At 51.1% G+C, this 21,462-nt stretch overlaps 1 protein-coding gene across 8 annotated transcripts in view; it reads right to left on the bottom strand.

Moving 5' to 3' along the window:
* TCOF1 (treacle ribosome biogenesis factor 1) overlaps window positions 1-20,972 on the bottom strand; it is a 38,538-nt gene extending 17,566 nt beyond the window's left edge. For 6 of the 8 annotated variants that reach the window (XR_015167742.1, XM_086412441.1, XM_086412442.1 and 3 more), the window contains exons 1-16: window positions 20,791-20,972; window positions 18,392-18,447; window positions 15,447-15,595; window positions 12,729-12,802; window positions 11,725-11,911; window positions 11,038-11,111; window positions 9,123-9,353; window positions 8,116-8,307; window positions 7,688-7,921; window positions 7,324-7,527; window positions 7,024-7,206; window positions 6,601-6,855; window positions 6,318-6,512; window positions 1,432-1,569; window positions 1,054-1,239; window positions 719-925 (exon numbers count right to left, since the gene is read on the bottom strand). Coding sequence is in view for 7 of the 8 variants with exons in the window: in XM_086412441.1 (XP_086268567.1) it covers window positions 719-925; window positions 1,054-1,239; window positions 1,432-1,569; window positions 6,318-6,512; window positions 6,601-6,855; window positions 7,024-7,206; window positions 7,324-7,527; window positions 7,688-7,921; window positions 8,116-8,307; window positions 9,123-9,353; window positions 11,038-11,111; window positions 11,725-11,911; window positions 12,729-12,802; window positions 15,447-15,595; window positions 18,392-18,447; window positions 20,791-20,898 (2,673 nt within the window). In the remaining variant the exon portion in view is untranslated. The remainder of the gene's footprint in view (window positions 1-718; window positions 926-1,053; window positions 1,240-1,431; window positions 1,570-6,317; window positions 6,513-6,600; window positions 6,856-7,023; window positions 7,207-7,323; window positions 7,528-7,687; window positions 7,922-8,115; window positions 8,308-9,122; window positions 9,354-11,037; window positions 11,112-11,724; window positions 11,912-12,728; window positions 12,803-15,446; window positions 15,596-18,391; window positions 18,448-20,790) is intronic. The other 2 variants (XM_086412444.1, XM_086412447.1) reach the window with 1 other exon arrangement.
* Between the last annotated feature and the right edge of the window lie 490 nt (window positions 20,973-21,462).

Raw genomic sequence — 21,462 nt, 5'->3', positions numbered from 1 at the left:
TTGCCACCACTCCCTCGGTCCCTCCTGACACCAAGGCTTCATGTCAGCTGCCATCTATCACCTCCACTAGGTCTGCACCACTCAAGTCATTTCCATCACATGTCTGAGCCCTGTGAGTCCTGGAGTCTGTCACCCTGAACTACAGGTTGTAGCCACTCCTACAAGCAGACAGAGGAAAAATCATCCAGATAAAAGTCGGGTCCTCATTCCTTCTCTCTCCCCACTCTCTAGGCTTCACACTGAGCTAGAAGAAGAACTCTCCCTGAGAGATACACATACCAACAGGAGGCCCCAGGCCCCATTGCCTACAGGACGACGGGGTGAGAGATTTGGCTTCCTCCCACCCCCCAGGGCCTCATGGTACCTACACCACATCGAAGCCCCCTCCTGATTCTCTGACTGGGACATCCTTGAGGGCCTGGCCTGGCCTCCCACTGGGCTGGTGGGACCATGTGCATCGTGGAGGCCTTGGCAGATATGGGAGTACCAAAGCCACCTTTTACTGGGGAGGCCCTGGTTTGGCGAGGGACGGGGGTTATTTGTAGGAGGTTTTACCCAAGGAAACATTGGGGACAGCAGCTGGGGGAAAGGTCCCTGGATGCAGAGCCTAAATCTGGTCTTGCTTCTTCACCTGGCCCTGAGCCCAAGTTTTGACATGGGAGTAGGTGGCGGAAGCTTGGAGGCCTGGCACCACAGCTGCTTCCTCATGAGGCCTCACCTGGGCTGGAGGTGCAGCAGCTGGCACGTCCCCGTCACTGTCCGACTCCTCCTCGCTGCTGCTCTCCGAGTCCTCCTCCTGCCTCTTGGCCTGGGTGGCTGGGGGTCCTGCCTTCCCAGGGGGTACCGGGGCAGCCCCTTTCTTGGGGGACGCCTTGGTGGGGGCTGAGGCAGTTCTGACCTGGGGGGTCTTTCCTGAGGGCTTCGCCTGGAGACAAAGAAACAGGATCAGGAAAGGAGGGTTAGGAGACGGCTGGGGCACGTGCAGCTGTGCTGTGGGTGGCTCCTGGTCCAGAGGACAAGCACGGGGCTGCTCTCCGCCCCCTGAGGCCTCACCTGAGGAGGTGCCTCTCCCTCACTGTCCGACTCCTCCTCACTGCTCTCCGAGTCCTCCTGTGAGCCCTTGACAGGCCCCGGCTGGGCCTGGGCTGCTGCAGCTGCTGCCTTCCCCACAGCCGGCACAGACACCTGGCCCCTCCCAGAGACGGCGCTACTCTGGGGGGTTCTCGCTGGTGGTTTTACCTGAATCGGGAGGAGGGAATGGTACTGAGGGAGGAAGAGGAAAGCACGGTTCCCTTTAGGTGAAACCCCACCCAGGGCACAGTTCTGGGGAGGTCACTCCCACCTGTGCGGGACCTTGTCTAGGCTAGGGCCATTGCTTGGTCCTCCCCTCCATTCCACCCCAGCACCTCTTTTGGCTCTGGTCCTACTTGCCTTGGCTGGGGACCCCACTTTGGCTTGAGCAACAGCAAGGCCCCCCTTTCCAGGAGCTGGTGCTGCTGCTTTGGCTGAAGCCACTCTGGTGGCAGAAGAGTTGGCTTTGGTCTGAGGGGTTTTCACTGAAGTCTTCACCTGGAAGGAGAAAAGGGAATTAATTACATAAAGGACATAAGCAGTTAGCCAAGAATGCTGATTCTGGAGTCAGATGCCAGAGTCTGGATTCTGACTCCTCCAATAACACCTGTATGAACCTGGGCAAACCATTTGACGTCACTGGACTTCACTTTCTTCCTCTGTAAAATGGGAATGAGGAAGGGTGAGGATGAAATGGGAGATATCACAGTGCTTAACACAGTGCTGGCACACAATAAGCACTCACGCATTACTGTTGTGAGCACTTTTTCTTCGAGTTAGCTAAGCATAAGACTACCCTGAACAAAGGTTTCCCAGGCTCCCTTTCAGCTAGGTGGCCACGTGATTAGCTAATGAATCTAAGTCAAGCATACATTTGACTTTCTTACACATGTAGAAGATGTGTCTTCTTCCTTCCCGCTGCCTGGAATACTGAGGCAATAGCTGGAGCTCAAGCAGCCATCTTAGTCTATCAGATAGAAGCCAGGTACTCAGGATGGCAGAACAAAAAGGAAAACCACTGTTGTCTGAGGTTTCTTCAGCTTAACCTAACCTTAACTGATGTCCAAGGAATCCCCTGAAAATTTATCAGTGTCTCCAGCAAATACAGACCAGAAACTCAAGAGCAACAAAAAGCAAAATCCTTAATAAGAGTGTGAAAGGAAACTTTGCTAATGTGAAATAGGATGAGGGATCTGGCAGCATCTCAAGGCCCATCTCATTCAGAGATGTCATCTGAGCAGAGATATGCCCCATAACTTGGCTTCCCTCATTTATATAAGACCAAGTGAAATTAACATTCATGAATTGAACAAAGAAACCAGTCTAAAGCATAGCCTATGTGTGATGAAGAAAGGAGCTAATCAGCACAGAACTCAAATTATCAGAGGGGAGTAACGTCTTTGACATAGACTTACAAAAACAAAAGACACCATGTCTAAGTTGCCCTAGTCAGTAAGTTTAAAAGGATTGAAATCACACAAAATATATTCTATAGCCACAACAGAATTAAACTAAAAATCAACAAAAAACAAATCTGTATTAATTCCATACATTTAGAAATTACCCCACCCTTTTTTTTTTCTGGTGTGTGGCCACGTTGCGTAACATGTGAGATCTTAGTTCCTTAACCTGGGATTGAACCAGCCTCCCTGCAGTGGAAGCACACAGTTTTAACCACTGGACTGCCAGGGAAGTCCCTCAACACACTTCTTTTTTAAGATATTTACTTGTCTGCACTGCATCTCAGCTGCAGCAAGGAGGATCTAGTTCCTTGACCAGGGATTGAACCCAAGCCCCCTGCATTGGGAGTGTAGAGTCTCAGCCATTTGACCAACAGGGAAGTCCCAACCCACTTCTTAATAATCCATGGCTCAAAGAATAAAATTAAAAAGACAGTACTTTAAAATTCATGGGACAAAGCTAATACAGTCCTCAGAGGGAAATTTGTTGTGTTAAATGTTTAAATTAGAAAGAAAAATCTAAAATTAAAAAAAAATCTAAGATTCCATCTTAAAAGGCTAGAAAAGGAAGAGCATATCAACTCAAAGTAAGGGAAGAAATAATAAAGATCACTGGAAATTAATGAAATAGAAAACAGGAAAATAAGAGGAAAAAAAAAATCAATGAAGCCAAAAGTTATTCCTTTGAAAAGAATGAAATTTGTAATTCTTTAGTTAAAGTGACCAAGTAATAGGACAGAAGACACAAATTACCAAAAATTATTCCTATGGATATTAAAAGGATATAGAAGAATATTATGAACAAATTTAAGCTAATCAGCTACACAACTGAGATGAAAATGGACAAGTTTCTAGAAGGGCACAAATTATTAACTGTGCACAGGGTATTAAAAGGTACAAAATATAAACTAATTCGAATACACCAACATCAGTTAGAGAAACTGACTGAGTCATTAAAAATCTTCACCCACATACACAAAAAGTCTAGGGCCAGATGGCTTTACTTATAAATTTGAATTGTGTTAAGAAAAGAAATAACACCAGTGCAACACAAACTCTGAGAAAAGAGGTTTTATGAGGCAGGATCACACAATACCAAAGCCAGGCAAAGATATCACAAGGAAACTACAGACCAATATTCTTTGTGAACACAAGACACAAAAATCCTCACAAATAATTCACAAACCAAACTCAGCAACAAATAAAAAGGAGAATGCACTCTGACCAAGATGGATTTATTCCAAGAACGAAAGATTGATTTAATACCCCCAAAACAACTAATGTCATACATATTAACAAAAGAAAAAAAAAAATCACTTTCATAAAGAAAAAGCACTTGACAAAAATCTAACTCCAATTCATGATAAGAACTCTCAACAGATTAGAAATAGAAGGAAACTTCCTCAATCTGATCAGAAGCATCTATGAAAAACTTAGAGTTAACATCACACAACAGAACGCTTTACTTTTAAGATTAAAATTGAGACAAGGATGTTTGCTCTCACCACTACTATTCAACCTTTTACTGGAGGTTCTAGCCAGGCCAATAAGGCAACAAAAAGAAATAAAAGCTACCTAAATTAGAAAGGAAAAAGTAAAACTGTCCTTAATTTGAAGGCATGATCTGTATATAGAAAATCCTAAGGAGTCTACAAAAGTCACTAGAACTGATAAGCAAGTGTAACAATGTCACAGGACATAAGATCATATACACCACAAATTCAGGCCCAGAAGGCACCACACCACTTATTTGGCCATTCATCAAACACTGAACATCTCTCCCCTGCCTTTCTCACACCAGGGCTATCTTTCTATTCATGGCATTTAAATTACGAATCATCTCCTTTCTGAGTTTCTGGGACATTTGGTTTTCCAGAACCCATCCTCTGACTGTTAATTTGTTTGTTTTGAACTTCAGCTTCCTCAGTGGACAGTTTACTTTCAGCTGGCTGGGTATCTCTGAGCAGATCAATTTCTGACCTCAGCAATGCTGAAAACACTGATTAGAAACCAGTTAATATGTACAGCACTGAGGGAGATGCCAAACAAGTATTATCTCATTTAATCCTCATAATAACCTCACAACAGAGGCAGTTATTACCCTCATCCCTTGGATGAAGGTGAGGAAAAGAAGTTGGCCAGTAAGACTCCTTTTATCAGTCCTGCTTGTTTTAGCAGAGGCTCGTCAGACCTCCTGAAGTTAGGAAAGACAGTTTCGTCTGACAGAGCACCAGGCTATAAGGCTAGGCCCCTGGAGAGGGACTGGCTGCTCTTTTTTTCAACCCAAGAGAATACGATGCCCCAAAATCTGACTATTTGTGTGGCTGGAAAAGTTGCGGTAAAGATGTAGCAGAAGGGGACTTCCCTAGTGAGCCAGTGGTTAAGACACTGTGCTTCCACTCCAACGGCATGAGTTTGATCCCTGGTTGGGGAACTAAGACCCCACAATGCATCTTGGCCAAAAAAACAAAACAAACAAAACCTTAGTAGAAGGAAGTGGGAAAGGCTTTGGAGTCAGGGGCTGGTGGGGCTGGATCAAATTACCAAACAACTCCACTACACTCTAATTTCCTTATCCAGAAACCAAAGCAAATGAACACTGTCTCATGGGACAGGTGGAAGGCTCAAATGCGAAGACTTAAGTGACGTGCTTAAGTGATCAGCACATTGAAACTTTTAAGGCACTAGTCAAATGTGTCTGTAGCTTGGAAAAACAGAATAGGAGTCTATTGAGCTGAGACTCTGGGAAGGCCAAGAATAGCTTAAAATTTCAGTAAAGGAATTACAGGACCTTGGGTCCCACAAGATAACAGTGACAGCAAGACAAAAAAAATTCACAGAAATGTGTACTCTGGTACAGGGAAACAAGAAATGACTAATTTGAGTGGTTAGTGAAAAAAAGAGAGACAATTAAAAATAATAAACGGTGGGTGGGTGAGTGAGCAGGGAGTCAGCTATCTTCACTTCTCCCCGCTTTCCCAGTCTGGAAGACAACTCTTGAGTCTGCTCCCTCGAGGGAAATGGATGAGAACTTGCTGTGTGCAAGCCCCTTGGCTGGATGTGACAGGTAAGAGCTCATCAAATTCAACTCTGTGCAGGTCGATTTCCAATTTACTGAAGAATAAACAGAGGCCCTGATGGATTATAGCACTTGCTAGGACGTGGAGCTAGGACTTGAACCCAGGCAGCCCAGCTCCAAACTTCCCACCACTTGCCATTCACATGGTCTTCCCTAGTGAGCCCACCAGAATGCTCTGCTTGGGGAACTCAAAAAAGCCAGGCACTCTCCTGGCTTCCACACAGGCTGGTTTCTCTGCCTGGAAAACTCCACGTCACCTGGCCAACTCTTTCACCCACAGTTTAGGTGCCACTTCATCCAAGAGATCTTCTCTCCTGAAAAGGCCCTAGATACTATCATCTGCCATGTTCTGGGGCCTAGGCACACACCCTCCATCTCAACCCTGTCATACATGCTGATACAATCTGTGTACACATCCATGTCCCCCATCTAGGCTGGGAACTATGAGAGCCAGGGCCTAAGGAGCCCCAGACAGGATGGACCTGGCAGATGGAGTACTCAACAGAGCTGGTGTAAAAAGAAATCTCAGTGGGAGCTCAAAAGGCGATGAAGGAGACCCTGGAGCTCAACCCTGCAGTTCTTACAGGCAGAGGAGATGAGTGGAAAGTGCAGAATGAGGCTGAGCTGAGGATGCCGCTCAGGCTTCTGCATACCAGGGGCAAAGGCAGCCCGGGTTAGCCCATCCTCAGCCCTGTCCCAGGCCTCACCTGTGCGGGAGTTGCAGCCGCTTCCTCATTGTCTGACTCCTCACTGCTCTCTGAGTCTTCCTGCACCTCAGCCTTGACCTGTGCCACTGCAGGTCCTGCCTTCCCAGGGGGCCCTGGGGTGGTCCCTTTTCCTGAGGGCCCCTTGGTGGGTGGTGAGGCAGCTTTCACTGGGAGGGTCTTCCCTATAGACTTCATCTGGAATGACACAGAAGAGAGGCCTATCACAGGGGCCAAAGGACCAATGAGGGCCAGCCCTGACCCAGCCAAATGAACTTGGTCTCACCTGTCCCCCTGCTGCAGCAGGAGCTGTCTCCTCCTCGCTCTCAGACTCCTCGCTGCTTGAAGAGTCCTCCCCTGGCTTCTGGGTGTGCCTGACTATGGCTGGGGATGACGCGCAGGTGGGCGTACTCACTGCTGCTGCTGTCCGGGGGGCTGGTGTGCCGACTTGCACTGGGGGGACCCTGGCAGATGCGGGTGTAATGGGGGTGCCCTTCCTTGGGGAGGCCTTGATCTGAGAAGTTTTCACAGCTGATTTTGCCTGAGGGGACACACAATTCAGAAGCTCGAGAAGGATCTTGGACTCAGAGCCCCCATGTGCTCAGGGTGGAGCTCACTGCCATCCTTCCCCACAGCCCCTCGTAGAGCTGACTGGTTGGTGGGGGCAGTTAAGAGTCAGGCTGTGCAGCCGCCCCTCCCGAGACCCTACCTGGGCTGGAGTCTTGGCTACAGGAGCTTCATCCTCACTGTCTGATTCCTCCTCACTGCTCTCCGAGTCTTCCTCGGCCCTTTCAACCTTGACCTGGGTGGTTGCAGGCCCGGCCTTCTGAGGGGGCCTCTTGGTGGGACCGGAGGCAGGTCTGATCTGGAGGGCTTTCCCAGAGGACTGTGCCTACAGTGAGACACAGAGATGGAGAGGGTCACCCGGTCCAGGGAGTGGAGGTGGGGGAAGGGGAGGGGGCTTCCGGCACTGAGCAGGAGAGACAAACCTCACAGGCAGAGGACTCACCTGGGCTGAGGTCCCTGCCTTCTGCATCTCCTCCTCACTGTCTGACTCCTCCTCACTGCTGCTCTCTGAGTCCTCCTGCTTCCCATCCTGGGCGGCCACAGACCTTGCCTTCTGAGGGAGCGCTGGGACCGTGCCCTTTGCCGAGGGTCCTGCACCTGTGGCTGAGGCAGCTCTGACCTGAGAGTTTTTCTCCAAGGGCTTTGCCTGGGAGTGACAGAGGACAGGACAGGAGGCTTAGCGGGGAACGTGTGAGGTAAGACAGGAGGGGAGGAGGGCGAACGGAGGTTCTGGAACAGAGGACAAGAGGCCCACAGGGTCTCTGCAGGCGACTCCCAGGGCTGGGCTGGGCATCCTCCAGCCTCACCTGAGCCAGGCTTGTAGTCTGCCGCATGGCCGTGGGCACCTCGCCCTCGCTGTCTGATTCCTTGCTGCTGCTGCTGCTGCTCTCCTCCTCCTCCTGCTTCCTGGGCTGGGCTTGGGTGGCTGCAGGCCCTGCCTTGCCAGGGGATGTTGGAGGGGACCCTTTCTTAGGGAAAAACACCTGGATTTTTGGTGTGGAGGCAGCTTTAACCTGGGGGATCTTCCCAGAGGGCTTTGCCTGGAGAGAGAGAAACAGAATTAGGGGAGAGAGCCCAGATGGTGGACTCGAGGAAACAGGAGAGCAGATGGGGTCGAAGACCACAGACTCCACATGGCCCTGTGTGTGGCTGGTGCACGTGGAGTGGGAGAATCAACCCTCAGAAGACTTCCTGGGGTGGGTGCCAGCTCTGGGGCCCTCTCTCCAGGTCCCACCTGCACTGGGGTCTTGACAGCTTGTGTCTCCTCCTCGCTGTCTGACTCCTCGCTGCTGCTCTCCGAGTCCTCCTCTGGCTTCCCTAAGGGCCCTGCCTTCCCAGGGGGTGCTGGGGTGGCCCCTTTCCCAGGGGTCCCCTTGGCAGGACTAGGAGCAACTCTGATTGGGACGGTTTTCTCCAAGGCCTTCACCTGGTAAAAGAGAAAGCATGGTTTGTTCATTTCTTTCTGAAAACTCTCTTGTGATGTCTTAAGAATAAAGCCTGAGCCCTTAGTGAGACTCATGAGACCCCTTGCTTCTCTCCCCACTCCCCGCTTTGACTGACACTCCAGCCAGTGAGACTGACCAGCCAGATGGCCATATCTCCTCATTCCTGGGGCCCTCATACCCCCTGTCCATCTCACCTGACCACCAATGCCTCATCCCCTGGGTACCAGATAAGATACCAGTTCCTTATACTAGTTTTCTGTGATGGCCAGGGTGGATAGGCTCCTCACCTGGGCAGGCTCAGGGCTCTAAGGGCCTTTTACCACCAGTCTGACCCCTCATCCTTGCTGCTCTCTGATTCCAACAGTTTCCCAGTGCCTCTGGTTTTCCCTCAGGACATGCCTAGCTGCAGCTCTGGCCACCCATGCAAGAAGGAGGTCCAGCAGATGGAATAGAGCTGGATTTGTTTGCTAACAAGCCATGATTTGGCCTGAGAAGCCAGAGGGCCAGGTAACTAAAACTTCTCAAGTTCCTTCCCAGCAGGACCAGCCGGGACAAAGAGAGCAGCCTGTTTACTAGACAGGGGAACTGAGGGGAAGGGGGTGGTGGGCGGGGTTCTTCCCTTTGGGCAGGAAGGGCAATTTCCAGAAGCAGCTGAAGCAGAGTCAGGTGACCTTGCCCTTCGCCTCCCAGAGCCCCGCCTCCCCCTCCTCAAACCCCAGGGCCGGTGTCCTCCGGCAGCGGACGTGCTCTTTACACAGCCGCCCGGGACCGGGAGCAGGCCTCCCCTGTGCCTCACCTGACTGGGTGTCCCCGCAGGGACGGCCTCCTCACTCTCGTCAGACTCTTCACTGCTCTCTGAGACCTCTTCTGGCTTCTTGGCCCTGCTGGCTGGGGTCACAGCACCGCCTTTGACTTGGGGTGTCACAACCCCTGCCTTCCCTGGAGTCGGGGCTGCACTTTTTCTCGGAGACTCCTTGACTGCAGTGGCTGAGGCTTTGACCTGCAGTGGTTTTACTGCGGCTTTCGCCTGGAACAAGAGCATGGGATCAGAGAATAACCCTGTCTAGCACAGAGGAGTGTAAGATGCTTCATAGTCTGTAACACTCTGTCTTAATGTCATCTCGTTCTCAAACAACTCCCTAAGATACCACCTTTACACCCATTTTCTGGAAAAAGACAAAAGGCTCAGAGAGGTTAAACCACTAACGCTGATAGTAAGGGACAGAGCGCTCAACCACAAACCTCCTCTACCACCTGGCACACAGGGCTCAGTGGAGGGGCAGCCTCTCGCGAGCAGGACAGCTCATACTTGTCTACCCCTCCAAATATTAACACAGTGTCTGATCACGGTGGCTACCACAAGGGCCAAGAGGCCAGGACCTGAGCTCTAGTCTTGGCACCAGCCTGCTGAGAGTCCTGGGGCACCCTCCCTCCCTCTCTAGGCTCTGGTCCACTGAAGCTGTGTGTTTGGCTGCTGGCTTCCAGGGCCAGGAGTGTGCCCCTTCCCTTGACAGAGCCTGGAGATGGAAGCCCAGGGTACCTTTATAGCTGGCTGTAGCTAGGGCCCAAAGGTGGGATGGAATGTGAGAAGCAGCCCACAGTTAGGGCTGCATCTTCAGGGGTTACTAGCTGAGGTGGAAAGGGAAGGTAGGAAGCGCCATGGGTGCCAGGTCAATTTGATCCCCAAATCCTATCGTTCTCTCTCCCCATCTCTCTGCTGGGTGCCCTGGTGCTAGCTTTCAGCATCTCCTGCCAGCATTACTCCAACAGCCCTCTCAACCATCTCACTGCATTTATGAAGCACCGTCCTCCAACCCAGGCCACAACCAGCGATGTTTTGGAACCATAAATCAGGCCATCTCACCTGTGTGCCTGCAACCCTGCAGTGGCTTCCCACAGCCCCCAGGACAAAACCCAAACTTCTCTCAGTGGTCCTCACGGTCAGGCACCGATCTGGCCCCTGCCTCCCTCGGACTTCATCTTACATCATTTTCCCCTTCATTCATGAAACTGTGGATCACTTTTCCTGAAAAGCATCAAATCTGCTGTGTGTCCATCCCTGCCGTGCTGTCCCTCTGCCCACATCGCACCCCTGTTACTGCCCTTCATGGCTTTCTGGATCCTCCGTTCATACCAACCATCACCACTGCAGTTAAATTTCTGAGGGTCCCTTTCACTCCCCCACGGCAGCAGGAACCTGCCTGCCACTTGGAAGGTGCATGCTAAGGAATAATCTGCAGGGACTCCAGGCCACGGTTCACAGAAGAGACAAGGCCACGGACTTCCTCAGGCAGTGCTGAGACCCAGAACCTCCTCAGTAGCCTGACCCCAGACAGCCACACTCCTGAGCCCATGGCCTTTGCTCGTGCAGCTTTTCCTGCTCAAACACTCATGCCCCGACATGCCCACCCGGTGGAGCCCCCTGTGCGTCAGGCCCTGGTCCCGTGCCGCCTCTCCCAGAAAGTCTGCCCCCACCTCACAGGTAGGATGGTGTCTCTCCCCACCAACTCCAGGCCCTCTTCCTGCCCAGAGCACAGTGAAAATCTGGCTCCCAACCTGCCCAGGCTCAGCCTTCCAGCTCCTGGTCACCCCAAAACACCCACTGAATGGGGAGAGGTGACACTGGTACCACTGGGAGGTGAGGCCTCTGGCCAGGCCCCAGGAGGGTTAGAGGTTTGCAGAAGGCCACTCTGAAGGTGGATGGTAATTACCTCCAAGTCCGTCTCATCACTCGAGCTGGTGGTATCCTCACTGGAGCTGTCAGCCTGGTCGGCGGATGCCATTCCTGAGGGATAAACAAGGAGGGGACTGAGGGCCAACCCTTTATAGACCTGCCTGCCTCTCGTTGGCACCCTCCATGCCAATTACTCAGGGACAGGTATGAGTACTGCTCCCTCCCCCCATGGAAGACAAACAGCTGAGAGGCATACCACACTCCCCCCACTCTGCTCTTGCACAGCTGAGGGGCTGGTAAGAGGTGTAACAATAGGTCCTGACACACAAGCGCCAGCACCTGGGGGCTTAGAAAACCTTCCCCCATCACAGGGCAGCAGGCAGGGCAAATGCCTATTTTACATGCGATGCAGAGGCAAACCCAGGCCTCTCAGCTTAGTGTCTAAGCCTCTGTGGAAGGCGCTGGTCCCTACCTGAGAGCAATAAACCAGAAAACGCTCCAACCCCACCCTGGCTGCTCACACTCCCTCAGCAAAGCCTGAGGTGTCCCTGCAGCAGATTCTCTCTCACCCAGGGGAGGGGAAAGTGGCCTGAGGCAGGGGTCCTCGCTGTCATGGAAACAACCGCCTGAATTCCAGAATGTCCCGGGGGCCTGACAAAGCAGTGCCCAGGTCTGCCTCCCCAGCCCGCCCTCGGGCCTGGCCCTAGAGGTTGGAGCTCCTCACCAGGCGTGGTGGCGGTTCTGAGGCCTGACATGCTGCCCTCCTCCTCGGTTTCTGACACCAAGACAGCATTTGCCGAGGGCCCCGATGTCTTCTGGGGTGACTTCCCAGTGAGGAGGTGGGCCACTGCCTTTCCCGGGGCAGGGTGTGTCGTGGAGTTCACCGTCTTGCTGGCTTTCGTGGTCTTTGCCTACAGAGAACAGGAGTGACAGCCACTGGGTATGGTCAGGTGGATAAGAGCACAGACCACATTGGCTCCCACCTCTGCCACTTCCCAGACCCTTGAGCTTGGGCACATGACCTCCCTGAACCTCTGTTTCTTCATCTTTGAAGTTATGGCTTCATCACCAACCTGTGGCCAGTCAAGGGGGGTGCTGAAAATGGTACCTCCCCTCGCAGAGGTGTGAACTGAATTACAGTTCTTAGGACACAGCAGTTTTGCTAAGCGGTTAAGTAGCAATTTATTGTGGATGTTATCATGGCCTCGTGATTATTTCTACGTATTTTTTTGCTAATGCTCCAATCAGTATCAGGGACACAGTCCTTTACATGTCTGAGACACTACTTTGAGGACGACCAGAAAATGATATTCTGCCTTCCAAGTAGTTTCCAGTCTAGAAAATGTTTCTCGAGTTTTCAAAGCGACAAGTGTCTTATTTGCTATGGTGTCTCCACTGCCTCACGTAGTACCTGGAACATAACTGTATTGGTAACGACTCGCTGAATGAAGAGCTGAATGCAGGACCGAAGGAGGAAAGGAGCCGTGTACCCCAGGTATGTAAGGTGCCCAACAGCTCACAGCAGTGGGCACCATCACCATCTTACAGACAAAAACCTGAGGCCTGGAGAGGTGCATGGGACACACCCTGATCACACAGCTGGTGACTGAGATCTGAATCCAAGCTGGGCAATTACCCACAACCCAATTCTTCACTGATGCCAGGGAACGTGTCCTACAGGGCACCTCACCTCCCATGGGTGACAGCCTGGAAGATGGTCCCACTCACCTTGGCTTTTTCTTTCACATTTGAAGACGAAACTGTCCCTGTGACTGAGGAGTTGGTAGCTGCTAATCTCGGGGCTGCAAGACACAAATACCCGTTGGGTGAGCCAGACCAGCCTTTTCTCAGGGAAGAAGAAAGGTTTCAGCTCACATAACAATTCAATTTGTATGGCTGCCTGGTGTTGGCGTGAGATTTGAGGCTGAGCCTGGACTGAGGAAGGGCTCAGTGGTGCTCAACCACATCCCCCAGGAGCAAGAGAGGAGAGTGGCGACATGAAAGTCAGCTGACTGCATCCCCAGTGGGGTCCCAACTCCCTGGAGGCTCGAGATACTGAGGGCCCCAGAGGAAAAGGGATTGGCTCCCAGACCTACTGCATACTACCCTGGAGGCCCGAACAACTCCAGGGATGCCATTCCCACAGGCTACCTGCCACACTGCAGCCCCGAACGCCACTTAGCAAGACAGGGGCAGGTCATGCAGCCCCAGGTCCACAGAGAAAGCTGCTCGAATTTAAACCATTTCCCAGTGGGTGGGGAGCTCAACTACATGACTGGAATCTTGTTAGATGTCGGTTTCCAGATCCTTGTTGCCTTGATACCAGGATACTGTCACCTTTGAGCTCAGGTTAGGGAAAGATTTCTAATGTATGCTGTGAAATAAAGAAGATGCTGTTGGGGGCTTCCCTGGTGGTCCAGTGATTAAGAATTCGCTTGCCGATGCTGGGGACACAGGTTCAGTCCCTGGTCCGAGACGATTCCACATGCCACAGAGCACCTAGGCTTACGCACCAGAAGTACTGAGCCCGTGCCCTACAGCCTGTGCTCTGCAGCGAGAAACCTGTGCAACCAAACAAGAGTAGCCACCCCCTCACCGCAACTAGAGAAAACCTCGAGCACAGCAAGGAAGACCAAAGACAAATGAATAAATAAAGCCAAGAGAAAACAAGTGTTGATTAGGTTAAAAATACGATGCTGTTGAGAGGAATGACATGATCTAATTCTTTTCCTGACATTTAATTCCATCTCTCTTCATTTTTTTTTCCAATTTATTGGCTGAGCTGGGTCTTTGTTGCTTTTCTCTAGCTGCAGAGAGCAGGGCTACTCTCCAGTTGTGGTGTGTGGGCTTCCCATTGTGGGGGCTTCTCTTGCTGCCAAGCACACGCTCTAGAGCACAGGTTCAACAGTCGTGGTGCACGAGCTTAGCTGCTCCGTGGCATGTGGCATCTTCCTGGCCCAGGGACTGAACCCATGCTTTTTGCACTGGCAGACAGTCTCTACCACTGAGCCACCAGGGAAGCCCTTTGTTGATTTTTAATTATGGAACATCTTAGGCCCATTCATAAGTACCGAGGAAGAGGACTAAGCCACCCAGCCCCAACCATTATCAACTTGTAGCCAATCTTATTTCAACTGCACCCCTCATTCCTCCATCCCCAGTGAGTATTATTCTGAAGAATACACCAGACATTGTATCATGTTGCCCAACAATATTTCAGCAGGTTTCTCTCAATGAGGACTCTTAAAAAGTATCATTGTAATTCCATTATTACAGCTTAAAAAATTCATTAATATTGAGTAACCAGTCAGTAGGCAGTTTTACAGCTTTTGTTTCAAGTAGTTTGTAGGTATGGATGTAGGCCTGTACGGATGTCTATCTGAGTGCAGATGCAAAGGGGAGCGTCGTCAGCATCATCAGGCTATTTTCCAGGAGATGCATTTAGGGAGAGGAAAGGGAGCAGGCAAGGGGAACAGGAAACCTCCCACTTCTCTTCTGTATGTTTTTGTAGAGTTCACAGCGAACTTGTTTTGCATTATAATTTTCAAAGATTAAGCAAAGTATAAAATACATATTCAGTATGATCGCCAATATTTGAAAAAACATGCTCAGGAAAAATAAATGGAAGAATAATTTGCCAAATTATACATGGCCAAGAATATGGGTAATTTCCCCTACCTCTCTCAAAAGTCATTTTCACATATTCTATAATGAATATAATGAAGCCTGTATTTCTTTTACAATTAGAAAATATATTTAAAAATTAAGAAGTTACCTTCTATGTAAGTAAAAACCAATACTGCAAAGAAGAACGGTAATTCTTCTGTGGAGCTGTGACCACTGTTGGTTAAAGCACAAACTACCCGGAGAATGGGGGGAGGAGGGGCTGTGACGGCCTCACGGGGGACCCCTGCCAATGCACCGGAACCGGAGAGCCTGGGACAGCGTGCAGGTGCTAGACCTGCTCACTGCAGACGGGCAACTGCTGAAACAGCCCGAGCACACAGGAGAGGGGCCCGCCGGCTGTCGGCTCTGAAATCTCTCTAGCAGCTCTTCTGAAAATGTGGGCTGCTTTTCTGGTTTTACCAGAATTATCTCGAAGGCTTAAACAAATGCAGTTCCTGGACTGGACTGGAGAGGCGACTCGACATGCCTCTAGACTCTAAGAGCCCGTTCATGTTTTTGTTCACCACTGGATTCCTAGCACCTGGGACACAATGTCTGGCCCAGAGGAAGGGCTCAAATCAGACTGAAATAGGTATGTGGGGCTCTTACAACCTTCCCTTTAAAAGGACCTGGTCCTCCGAGGGCTCACGGAGGTGAAGCTGGAGGTGGACTCTCCCTTGGAACAATCCAATATACAACAGCCTGTCCCCGAGAGGTGCAGGGTACTGTACCGAGCCCCCAGCGCGGAGACGGGGCCCTCTCAGCACCCAGGGCTCTTACTGGGTTTGGTGGTTTTGGCTTCTGCCTCCTCCTCTTCCTCCTCCTCTTCTGAGCTCTCTGAGCTGCTGATGGGGTCTGACACACGGCTCCTCTTGGCCTGCAAGGCCGCATCTTCCTCTGCCTTCCGTTTCCGGCCAATCTCCGAAGTTCTGCAGGACAAGGGTGACTGGCAAGCTCAACCAGGGGGCAAGAACAACCCTAGGAGAGTTGAAAAGGAAGACCTCCCACATCCTCCCTGACCCCAAAGGGAAAGTGTATAAAGAGACTTTAAACAGTGATGAAACAGAGTGCAGAAACAATTTCGTGTTGTGCATCTTCACTCATTTCATTGTATTTTTATAGTTTATCCATCTCCAAACACTCAGGAAGGGTGGACAGTATTTTCTAACAGCAGCTAAGAGTCACAGAGCTCTAAGTGCCGGCACTGTATACACTTCACAGAACCATCCAGGCTCCTCCTTCCTTCAGGACTTGTGGCACCCCAGCCACCTTCTCTTGGAAGACTGCCCAGGTCTCTGTTGTCCCTCAGGCCTCAACTGCAGTACAGCCTTCTCGGAGAGGCCCTCCCCGGTCACCACTGTCCTCTAAGATATTCTCTGCCCTGTTTCATTTTCTTCAGAGCACTTTTCTCTCTCCTGTTATTTTACTTACTTCCTACTTGATGCCCCCACTGCATGCCCAGGGAGGGGAGGGCTGGCAGAACCTTTTCCAGCTCACTACAGTACCTAGAGTACCTAGCCTAAGTCTCACGGCTAAGTGACCTGCCCAGAGTCACAGTCTGAGGCTTCTGGGAAGGATAAGCACCCAGAATTTTCAAGCATCACTTCCTCTGAGCCCAGCCTCCTGCCTGAGGGGGTCACTGTCTGTGTGCCACACTCTCCATGTGGGACAGATGTCGCTCTGCCACAGTTTGGGATGTGCTGCCTGGCTCCCTTGTTCCCAGGAAGGCCACTTGTTGGGAAATCTTCTGCAAAAACATATTTCATTTATCACATGTGTAGGTTCACTCTGCCTCTCTTCTCCCCGTAGAATGTAACTTTCACAGGTGCAGAGATTTTTTTCTTCCAGTTTGTTTCCAACGACATCGAGAACAGTTCTGTCCCAGAGTAGGCGCTCACTAAACAGAGGCGAGTAGAGAGCTAATGCCTCCATTGGCCAGGTTTAGCACTTTATTTCCTATTATTATCTTAATTTTACTGAAGGAGACAGACTTGGGGAGATCAAGTTTGTCCAAGGTCACACAAGCTGGGTTTGAACCACCAGGTTAGGCTGGCTCTCGTGGGTGTGAGGTCCTTGTCCAAGTCAGTACCCCTCATCCAGAGAAGGGGCTGGTGGTAGGGGAGGGCATGTGGCATGGCTCAGTGAAGCAGTTCTCCGGGGCAGGAAGTGCTGCACAAATAGTCAGACACCTGGGCACATGGAAGAGGAAGTAGGGGGTGTACCCTGTGCTTGCCTTAGCAGCAGGGGAGAGCCAAGAACTGAGGACTGACAGGGCTTGCAAAGACCTTAGCTCTCTACTGGAAGCTGGGATCTCTTCTCTACCATGTCCGCTTTTGCTTACACACCTCTGATGACAGGGATCTCACCACTCTACTGTAGCCCACCTGAGTTTTGAACAGCTTTGATGACCCACTGCTTTTATTCAGAAGCTGACACTTGTCTTCCTAAAGCAGGTTCACATGGGTCCCACTTCAGTCTCTCAGGCCCCAGGGAACACCCCACTCCCTTTGTCTCCTAACATGTGCAGATAGTGGTCCCTCCACTGCCCCTCTGCCATCTCTTTTCCACCCAGACAGTTGCGTATTCACTATCATTCCTCATGGGCCACAACTGCAGGTCCTTCACTCCCGTAGTTGGCTGTAGTCAGGCCAGTTCACTGAGGGAACAATTATCCCCTCCTTCATTTTCAAACCATTCCTCTGTTGATAGTCCTTGGATTATACCCCCTCCTTGTTTTGCATGTTTCACAGGCACTTCACATTCAACACGTCTTTGAAATCTTTCCCTCCATGTTGGGTTCCTTCCATTCAAGCGTACAAGTGAGACACCTGGGAGTTGACTACACTGCTTCTCCAAACCATCTGCAGACCCTCATCTCATCCTCTAGTATTGCTGCAAACTGTTTCCCTCCTATGTTATTCCTGCCTCAAGCCCCATCAGCTCTTGTCTGGAGGCCGATATCCACAGCCTACCCAGTCGAGCCAGTGATCTCACTACTCTCCACTTCACCCTTCCCTGGCTCCCAGGGCTCTTGGGACAAAGACACAACTTCTCCTCATGGGTGATCAGGCCTGTCATGGGGTGGTCCCTGATGATCGTCCAGTCTCGTCTGCACTGCACTGCAGTTACAGGCCTCAGACCAGCAGCTCCCTCTGCCAGCTACACTCCATCAGCCTTTCCACACCTATTGCTGAGTTCACTTCCCCATTCCTCGCAGGTTTCAACTCAAAGGTTACCTCAAGGAAGCCACCCCTAAACACCTAATGAGGTGAGGCTAACCTATTCAGGCAGTTTTGGCCCCAGGCACCTCTTTTTCATAATCCTCACCACCACTGTAATTTTATACTCATTTGTCTCATTCTCCGTGGTATGCTTACCTCCCCGATTCCAATGTTAGCTCCAGGAAAGGAGCCACCATGCATGTCTCACTCACAACAATATCTCTGTACTGAGAGCCTGGCATTCAGTAGTTACTCAATAAATGAGCGTTGACTGAATGAATAACAAGCTGCCGAGAAGCTCTTGTCCTGCAGAGACACTGCTCACAGCTCTCAGTGTCCTCTCTACTACCAGAGAGACACCCGTATCTGTGGCGTAGCTTCCTAGAGGTGATAATAGTATCTACAGTGGGTTATGGGGACAGATCTTAGACCAGATTAGTAGCTGATTTCATGCTGAGAGCTTGGGGTATCCCTCCTGCACTCCCTCAGCCCCATTAGACTTACTGTTGCCAGTGTGTATAGATGTCCAGAAGGGTTACAGGCTGACTCAGGAAAATTTTCTGCAGAGAAGCAAAGAGAAAGCAGCAATTAACCCTCCTGAGTACAGCAAGGTTCCTCCTTGGGCCCCACTCTCATGACATCATGATCCACAGAAAGATGGCTGAGAAGGGGGTCTTTCTGCTCTGGGCAATATGTCTGCTCGGCTCTGCCAGGACCACCCGAACCTTTCAGAGACATGCAGGGCAAGTACTTTCAACTAAAACCTTTTAAGACAATATTCTGGTGAGAAGTACCTTTGACAGAGTAAAGTGGGAATATTCCAGGCTAGCATTTATCTAGCCCCCAGCCTCCCTGTCACTCTCCAGGCTTAGGTGCCACAAGACAGGGCTTTTTCCACCCCTGACCTTTCAAAAGTCAGGCTGGTCAATCTCCCCAGGCAGTATGAACCACAGACTAGACACCCACGCTGTCTGCTGACCCACTGGGCAGAGACTGGAACCAAATGGTGCCAATCCTTTGGTAGAACAAAGCCCTTTGGAGCCAAGATCAGAAATCTATTCTCTCTGCAAATGTCAAGAACCTGGGACGTCAAGTGCCCCAAAGAGGCTGAGTGAGTAATGCAGGGCCAGGGATTTAGGCAGAGTGGCCAGGAGGGTGCATCTGGGGTCAGGCAAAGAGAACTTGTTAACTGGATAGTCTACTGTCTTCAGCTCTTTAAACCTGCAGGTTCTTTCTTTATATGGGGATAACAGTAGTATCCATCTAAGATGCTGCTCTCAGGCCTGAAGGAGACAATCTACAATAGTAACTGCACAGCACAGCAGCCAGTAACATTCAGACTGTAACTGACAGTGACTGAAAGTGTCAGTTTCACTTTCCTTGGCCCCAGGCACACTGGCCCTCAAATCTGTCAGGGGACTCCGCCCCCATCGGGGCTGGCTGTTCTTTCTGTCTGAATGCTCTCTCCCGCCAACTATATGGCTCACTCCTTCACTTTCTTCAGGTCCTCGCCCAAAGTCACCTTCTCATTCGGGTTTCATGACCACCCTATAGATAATTTAACTCTGACATTCCTTATCCCTTCTACCTGCCTTATTTTTACAACTAGCACCTACCATCACCCCACACACTGTATCATTAACTTAAAAAAAAAAATTCAGTCATTTGTCTGTTCCTGCTGGAATATATGCTTCATAAGGGCAGGATTCTTTCATCTAGGCAAATGCCCCAAAGAAGATAGGTACTCCCTTTTGTTGCCTGTAGCTGTTAAGTGATATAACTGAAGAAAAGCTACCGAGGTCCAAAGATTGGGAAAAGCAGAGATGATGTCTTATTTGTCATCCTTTAGTCTCTCCCAGAGGTCCTGAGAGCAAGTATCATGGCCAGAGCCTGCCAGAGAGACACCAACTAATCAAGTCCACAGCCACCACACCAACTTAACACCTTCCAGTGGCTTACCACTACTTTACCAAAACCAAAGGAAGCCCCCTTCCTGCCGCTGTCTCCCCAGAGATCTCTGTCAGCCTTGAACTCCACACTTCAGTCATAAGAAACTTTCTGGCGGCCAGTACATATGCAACACTTTGCATTCCTACTTGGAACATCCACTTCCTTCTCTCAGATCTTAAAGCAGCATTCACTTCCTCAGGAAAGCAGTTCTGGATATCCCTGACTAAGGCAATCTGCCATTCCTGTCTTAGCACCCTATGCTTCTCATTCTTGGCAGTTGATGCAGTGTTGAGTGCACAGGTACTTTTGCGGTCCTTTGATTTATGTCCATCTCCCCTAACAGATTTAGCCTGTAAACTCTAATTAGTGAGCCAGGGACCCTCCTCACTATTTTATCACCAGCACCCCCACTGCCAGATTAACAGCTGCTCGAGGAATGGATGAGGTAAGAATGACTACACCACGAGTTCAACTCCCAATCAGTACAGAAAAGCTGCTACGGGCTTGCGCTCCAGCTCAGTTTAGTAGCTTCAGGCCCTTCTCGGGGCGCTCTTTCGCTCCTTTCAGGGCTGGTAGCGGTCCTCTCCTCCGACTCGCAGCTACCTTTTCGCCCTAGGGGGCCGCGCCGAGCCACGTGGCCCGACATTTCGAAACTTTAAATTGTTGCTCCCGGAAGGGGGTGGAGGTAAGGGGCGCGGGAATTATAAAGCCCAGAGCGTCCGGTCTCACGCCCCGGCCCGCCCACTCCACAGATAAGGAAACTGAGGCCCAAAGGAACTGGGAGCCACAGAGGTGCGGGGCAGAGGTTGCGGCCCCTTCGGCACCCCGGGCCGCGTCCCAGAGCACAGTGGGATCCGGTATCTGCGCGCCCGCAGGCCGCCAGAGGAAGAGGCGCGGGCCGCCTCTCCATAGATCTTGCACGCGGCCCTTAGACACGGCCCGCGCACGCTTACCTGGCCGCTCTGCTCCTTCACTTCCCGCGCCGCACGCACATAGCCCGCCTGCAGCAGATGCTGGTAGATCAGGGGAAGGAGCTCTCGCCGCTTCCTGGCCTCAGCCATGCCCGCGACCCCCGGCCTGTCCGTTCACCTGCACGCCCCCCTCAGTCCCCGCCCGCCACTTCCCTTGTGCCCTTAGACCTCGCACCCCCCACTTCCGGCTCCTCCTCCGCTCGCCGCGCGGCACGCCGGGAAGCGTAGTCTTATCTCCAAAGGTGGCCGGCCCCGCCTCGGCGGGTGAAAAGGGAGGAGGCCTGGGAGGCATTGAGACCGCCTATTGGCGGGGAGGGCGGGAGTCGGATCCGGAAACACCCCCTGGGCTGCCTAAGATTAGAACGCCTCCCTCTTAAATCCTTCAGACTCGCTCCTTGAAGGTATTTGTCTTCCTCTTAGCTGTGTGACAGCTGCGATCGGGTTTTACTCATCTCTGAACATCCTATTCAGCTCTCTCTAGACTCGAACTTCCACTTACCCACTCATTTAATCATTTCACAAATCTTTTTAGAACACATGAACCGATGCTATTTGTCATCGTTCATTCATTCATTGAATAGTTATTGAGCGCCATACCTTCGACAAGCGCTTAGGCTAGGACTGCGGGATATATAAGATGTGGCAGCTGCCCTC

This window comes from Bos grunniens, chromosome 7 (genome assembly GCF_055505025.1).
Source record: "Bos grunniens cultivar Pamir isolate PY7600 chromosome 7, Bosgru_T2T1.0, whole genome shotgun sequence".
In the NCBI taxonomy this organism is placed as follows: domain Eukaryota; kingdom Metazoa; phylum Chordata; class Mammalia; order Artiodactyla; family Bovidae; genus Bos; species Bos grunniens.
This window is presented reverse-complemented; position numbering and strand designations above follow the sequence as displayed.